This window comes from Anopheles moucheti, chromosome 3, assembly GCF_943734755.1.
Source record: "Anopheles moucheti chromosome 3, idAnoMoucSN_F20_07, whole genome shotgun sequence".
In the NCBI taxonomy this organism is placed as follows: domain Eukaryota; kingdom Metazoa; phylum Arthropoda; class Insecta; order Diptera; family Culicidae; genus Anopheles; species Anopheles moucheti.
Window position 1 is genome coordinate 62,438,869 of NC_069141.1, and position 7,181 is coordinate 62,446,049.

The following is a 7,181-nucleotide window of genomic DNA, read 5'->3' on the forward strand; positions in this document are numbered from 1 at the left end:
TAACGCACGTGGTGCGAAATGATGGAGTTTTAAATAATGAAAAACGAAGTTTTCAGTATTTTTATGCATTGGATGAATAAAAACTAAGTAGTTAATTAGTGCTGGTTTAGGGTTTTAATGATCAAGCACTACCAAACGAACGTAAATCTGTGCTTGGAATCGCTTCTAACCGTTCGCTACTATTTAGCGGTAAATTATGAGCTTGACCATCGCCGCGGGACGTATCCCAGAATGGAAGGCTAATCACGAAGCTGCCACCGGCACACTCCATTAAGAGGGTAGAGGCTATCTCGTCGCTGAGATCCCGGTGGCAATCGGTGCAGCTACTGCACGGATCGCACGAACGGCTACTTCTCGCTGCTCGTTTGCGGTACCCGGGATGGCGCAATTTGTGGCGATTAATCATGTCATTATTCACACTACCGGTGCTGGCGGGGTCTATTTCGTGACGAAATGCTTGTGAACTGCTCGCAAACTGATGCCATATCCTGACCATTAAGCGCTAGAGTTGGGCGTACGGTGAACAGAGAGCTAAGCAACATTTCTTTTTCTTCACCCTCTCGTTAATCGTTCCGTTTTTATGTGATCGTCATTTGGTGGTTCCCTTTTCCTTCGGGGTCCGAAGTCATATTAGTGCGATTTCTCCTGGGCTGTGCTGAATCATCGCAAATCATGCACTTTTTTCGACAGCATCAACCTGCAGTACCCTGCCAGCTGGCCAAGGGAAGACCTGTTCTGATGCTCAACTGTGCCACTGCAAAGAGTGACATCGTTAGCAATGGAAGCAAACATTGTGCAGGATGCATTGTTGTGAATTAAAAAGGAGACCACAATTCTCAACCGCCAAAAATGCATGCAAGCCAAGTTAAGAACTTAATTGCGAGTACATCATTCACTAGCACTGCTATCCAGTGGGCATTGCCAGTTTTACAGGTTGCAATTAAAACGGAATAAATTATGTGATTGTCCGCCTTGTTCGCGCAACTGTTGCCTTTTTCCTTTATCGGTGTGCTTTTGTGAGGAAATACTCTTCTTCGGGATCATTTCCGGCCCAGGGACGATACGATCGGATCGCTGCTGGTAAAACGTTCCCCATCGTCGGGGAGTTCCTCAGGGTAAGAGGGGGGTATTGATAAATGATATCAGCCCGAGGGGGAGTTGATGACCATTTCGGAGTTTCGGAGTGCCCGTTGTCGGTCGGCTTCCGAACGCAATCAGCGTGCACTGCACTACCCCAACCGGGTAGCATCTAATCGCTGTCGGTTGATCGGCGTTTTGCTGAAGAATGCGCATCTTTCGGGCAGCATTCCACTCTTGCGCTGCTCACCGGTCCGGCAAAGTGTGAAGATCGGATATATTTTCCCAAAGGAAATCGATTTTTTCGCAGCTCCCGAACCACGCCCCAGCGATTCGAGTGCTGATTCGGACATCTTTGATTGTGCAGCGTCTAAACTGTGGAAGCAAAACGGTTTCCCGTGTGCAAAGCGGACGAAAAAGGGCTGAAAGTAAGCATATTGGAGTGTGTTTAAATTCGATCGCCAACATAAACCATTGATTGGATCAAAAAGGTTTGTAAAGGAACAGGGATACAGGTGCAAGATTATTTGATTGCATGCACTTGTAACACCATCGATACACAAATCGGTCCATTTAAATCGATGTTCATATTTTTCATTCATTAAATCGTGATCTGTTTTTTGGGTTTCGACCACGGTTGGATTTTTATTGCATTGTGAAGATATATTTGCTTATAATTAAATTGGAGCTGTTTAAATTCCCTTGGTACTTCACAGCAATCTCAACAGATGATGAAAAAATACCTCTTTGCAGTTCAAGCTTTTATTTAGAAAATTTGCAAATTATGTATTTTATGTATTGCCTAAGTGTTTAATAAAACAAGCGTCTAAATGAGACCCGAAATTATATCAAACTCATATGCTGATATGTAACAAACATTGAACTTATTGAATATATAACGACATGACAAATGGGTTTAAAAAAAATCGGAATTCATTGAAGAGACAACATTGAAAAGCAAGTCTCCTTGTACGTCATGTCCCTTCAGGGCAATCAGATCGAACATCCAGTTGTAGCGAATGACCTGTTTGGGTATGGAAAAACGCAACAGCAAAAAAATAAAACTGCTCAACCTCCACCAAACAATAGGAATAAAAACTGATTTTCGCGTGTAAGTGACAAAGTAAACTTGTTCCGGCGTACGAAGAATGCGGGAAATAGGACAACACTGTCAGCGTTCAGCGTCGGAACGATTGCATTCAATTCGCTGTCCAACATCTGTTTCAAAGCGTGCGGCGACCTCAACGTGATTAACTTTCCCTTCTAGTTAACAGCTTGGCAACCAAGCTGACCAGCTCAGTTGCACCGCCAGACTGACCCCGAAATAAATGCAGAATCAAACAGTCGAATTTGGTTTGTTTCGTCGAACAAATAAATGCATATTCAACAGTGTCTGCAGAAGACCAGCCGAAGTGTTACTTGTTGTATTTTTCTATATAGGTATGTGTGCTAAATTGAGTCGTACGTCGACGAACATTCCCCCCCACTCCACTCCCGCATCACCCCATTAATGTCCTGTTCGGGTCGTCATCAGTCATACACCTTTGCACGGGGTTTGCTTGCGTAAATAATGATCGCTCCCTCCAGATTGCAGCAAAGACTTCATCTTTGGCAGCAGCGAAAAAAAAAGCAGGTCACCGCAATATTCCCGGGCTGAATCCGGCAGCAAGCTCATTATTCACTGCACCCCACTGTGGCCGCTGTGGGAGGATGTCGATCGGTGCAGCGTCGTTGTTGCTGCATTGTCATGTTTGATCGAACGCACGAGCGTGCACTTTTCACCCGCAGCACACTCAATCCAAGGACTGCGGGAGCGATTTCTTCCTGCTGCCTCGAATTTGGGGTCTTTTTTTTTGTGAGCCATACTTGGCCAACAAGTAAGTCTTAATCCTCGCAACGATTTTTATTTCCCTGTAGACCAGGCCGCCCGGCCGATATCGATCACTGACAGGACAATTGACAGATCGCGCGTGATTCATTACCACTTGTCGAACGCAAACCCCTTGCCGATGTTGGGGCTGATACCGCAGGGGTACCATCAGTCGGGCTTGTTTGACGGAGCATATGCATAGTGCTATGATAAATGAGCCATTTGCCTTTTGGACTACGATTGATGCAAGTACGTCGTACGGTTTTTGAGGTACCTTCCGATAACAATACCAAATTTTTGAAGGAGCAGCGATCGGGCCGGAACAATGGCGGAACATGTGGCATCTTGTTTCGGCATCGATTCAATCAATTGAATTTTTTAAGTCAGATCTTTTTTTTCGGCAGGACATGACTCTTTATGATTAGCTCAAGGTATTGGTGATTGTAAAAAATTGTACAAGTCCGTGTTAAAGAGTTTTGAGTTGATCAAGTAATATTATAAAACAAAGGTGTAAGAAACTTAAGTATAGGTAGTCCCCGAGATACATGGCACATGTTATACGTGGATTTGGATGAATTGAGTTCAAAAGTCAAGCAAAAATATCAAAGTATTTGCCATCGAAATCGATGCAATTATTTCTTCTAAGGTTTTTTAAATGTCTTTTTCGAAAAAGTAGTCTGATTGCATAATATATTACGAGAAAATCAGGTAGCTCACATTGAAACTATTATGTATAAATGATGTAATTGAGTATAAAGTATGACATGTAAAGGATTTGACAAACGCAAAGATTTGAGATCTTCCGCGGATTACAGCGGTCCACTATAAATTTTTTTCTTGGGACTGTACTTGGAATTGAGCTTAGAAAATTTAAAAACTTTTTATAAAATAATATTCCTCGTAACTAAGTGTAAGCTTATGGCAGTACTCAAATAATAATATATTTTTTAAAAATTTATTTATTTCCATTATGACGGCCAAGGGCCGTACTCAAATAATAATCGTTGGATAAAAATAATTATAAACGTTGGATAAAAAAATTAAACTATTAGAACAAAAAATAAATCACATAAAGAAGTATGCTTTACAATTAAAATTTGATTTAAATATTTAGGATATGTGAATTGAAGAATATTGAGGTTATTTTATGATTTTAAATAGATGATAAATATTTGGATAAATATTTTAAGGTTTGTTACAAATTTATCGTAGTTGATAGTTTTTCAACAAAATTAGTAAAGTTTTGTAATTTCTTCTCATGTTGAAATTTCTGCAAGTGCCTCAGATATTGTGCGCAGATCCCACCTACCAGAACCTGCGAGACCACAGTTAGGATATCAACCCAACATTTGCATATGATCACTTTATGCATTCGATTTGCACGAAACAAACACACACACCACATTTCGTCTCCACAGCAGTCTTGATAATAACTCTTGTTTGAATCTGATTAATGATCAACAAATTTGTTTTCTCTGATGCGCGCGCACTGCTTCCTTTATCGCTGGCAGGGCGCAGGACGGAAGCCAACGGCCCACTGCCAGCAGAAATCCTATCCCGGTACGGATGCAGTCGGCCAACCCATTACAAAGCGCGCCGAACCGATAAAATACAAGTGCAGCCAAACGGAGGCTGGTGAATAGAATGCGCGTATCGGGGTGAAATAAACGATGCGCACAATATCTTTCCACGGGGCCGATCTTCAATTCGCGTTTCCGATAGCGTGCTGCCTGCCCGTGGCCAAACTGTGGCGGTGCACTGCCATGGCAAGACAGCACCATCCTAACCGTCCGGCATGCCGCAGTGTCTCTCCCTCGAGGATATACAATAAAAGCTAACAAAATGTAGCAGCAGCAGTGGAATAAAATGTAAAGAAGGTAGCACACGTGCAGCAGCCACAGATACGGACTCGCAGCGTTCGCGGGTAGCAGCAGCTGCCGTTATTTATTTGTAATTGTAATCATTAAATTACGCGCAACAATCGGCATCGCGTCCGAAAACCTCCACCCCCCGAGAACCGATATCAGGGAGCGGCAAATTTTCATTCCAATCGACATATTTCAGACTGCCCGTTTCGGTGGCAAGAGTGGCAGCGACTGGGTCGGGGATTTCGCGGACGCAGATTGCAGCGCTTTCGACTGCGACTTCGGGCGACAGCTTCGAAAAGTTTGTTTTTTATTTTTGTGTTCGGTGGGAATATATGACGGTTAAAGAGGTTCGTCGTGGTTCCTTTATTTAAAATATTTAGTCAGTGCAAGAGCGGAGGAATACATTAAACAGGGTTCTTCAGACATTTACAGGGTTTTTTATGCTGTTGGTCATGTGAAATAAATCATTGCTAAACATGAATTTAATTTTAAATCTAATATTTTATTTCACAAAGATTTAAACGTTACTGATTAGTTGAACAACATTGTTCACCTATTGTTATTATATGTTTTCCTTTCTGTTGTCACTTTAGGATCTAAAATATTTATTTTGTACTTTGTCTACCTTTAGCACCAGTTGGCTCATTTTAAATCATTCCAGGCACGGTGCTCCAAATAAGCACTCTAACCGGTTGACGTTTTCCGATTCCCGGTGCATACTGATGCAACGTTGCTGCGTGCTATCGTGTCCGCCGGTATGTCGGTGATGTGTTGTGTCGCGCCCGGTAAAGCAATTGCGCGATATGATGCGATTGCAGTGGTTTGTAGAGATGCACGTTGACCGGTGTGCCTTCCGGACCGGATGCTGCATGCTGCCGCTCCTCCTCCAGCAGCACCTGGCGTATCTCTTCCAGCAGGCTCGGATCCAGTCGCAGTCCTTCGGATGTTTTGATACCGAGCAGCACTCGCTCGTAGCGTCCGTACCGATCGGCGTCCGTTTCGAGGTTGTAAGTGCGCGTACCCTTGAACGGTGCCATCCGGCACGTGCCGAACGCAACCATAACCAGCAGCAGCGTCTGTGGGAACGGGTTTTTGTTTTGTTTTGTTTTTTTGGTTTGAAAGATAACGATAGCAACAGGGTTGGCACATTCCGTGCGGAGGGAACTTACGATCACTGTCGCTTTCATTGTGCACGATCGCTCGATCTACCGCTTGGGGACCAAATGGTCGGCCAGGGCCAACATTGGCGTGCTTTTATAGTGACCATGTGCGCCCGGGAGACTGGGACACACATGTGCTGGTGGTCCAGTAGTAAGGGAATGTTTCACTATTTTTTTTTCTCGTCTTTGATACAGTAAATCCATCCATCCGTTCACCCTTGCGCATCGCCAAATCCGATAATGATTTCCATGGAATTATCGGCTGCGCGTGGTGGAGTGAACTTAAAACCTCTCAAACGAAGCAGCGTCCTTGATGTGTTTGCCAGCGAATGGGGTTTTGTCGTAAAGTGCATTCCGTGTTGACCCTTGCCGATTGTCCGATGCCGTCCAAACTGTCCACCCAGGCGGGCGCGTGGACGTTTTTTCTCAGCGCTGCTTCTTAGCAGCTCATCGCACCGAAGATGACCCGTCTTAGGCGAGACGATTGATGAATGACACCCTAATGTGTTCGTCCGTGACCCGGATAGGCAATGGGAGGGAAAGAGATCCCAGACCATCTGCCAACGAGATGATATCGTACAAACCCACAAACCTTCCTATATAATTAACAACACGTTTGGCGGTTTTTCTCTCCCTTCTCGCTATGTGATTGTTTTGACTCAATCAACAGTTCAAATCGATCGGATTTTCGAACCTGTCACTGCATCTGATCAATCTGCGGTTGCGTGCGACTGCGTTGATTTGAGCTGTCGCAATAGCGCCCCGATAGGCGATCGGATTTCATCTGTGGCAGCAAAGATGGAGAGAGAGAGGAAGGCACGCGCCCAGGTCGCGACACCGTAGGTGAAAGATCGGTCACCTTTAGCGATGCAAGTGCTGTGAGTGTTTGGCAAGATCTTTACGTAGGTCGAATGACGTTTCGAACCTGTTCAAAAGGATGGGTTGTTTTTTTTGCTTCTTTTGGTGTGTGAATTTATTTCGAAAGGAAACCCTTACGGCGAGCTGCTGATTGAAATTGCTCGCGGTTGGCTGCGTTGTTGTCTCCTCTCAGCTGTCAACTTACCCGTTTATCTTGCGCCCGGTGCGTATCGGTGAGCTTTATTTCACCGGCAGTTGCGTGGTAGTGCTTTCTACGGAGTGGAAGGTTTATACCTCGCCACCGATTCGTTTTTGGGCGGCACCTTTTATGAGACGGGAGGAGAGGCA

General features: G+C 44.4%; 1 protein-coding gene across 1 annotated transcript; it reads right to left on the minus strand.

Moving 5' to 3' along the window:
• Positions 1–5,555: 5,555 nt before the first annotated feature.
• On the minus strand, positions 5,556–6,002 carry LOC128305071 (uncharacterized). The gene is made up of 2 exons (XM_053042358.1): positions 5,985–6,002; positions 5,556–5,891 (listed from the first exon to the last, which is right to left on the minus strand). The coding sequence occupies exons 1-2, from the start codon at positions 6,000–6,002 to the stop codon at positions 5,556–5,558; spliced, it is 354 nt and encodes a 117-aa protein (XP_052898318.1).
• Positions 6,003–7,181: the final 1,179 nt, after the last annotated feature.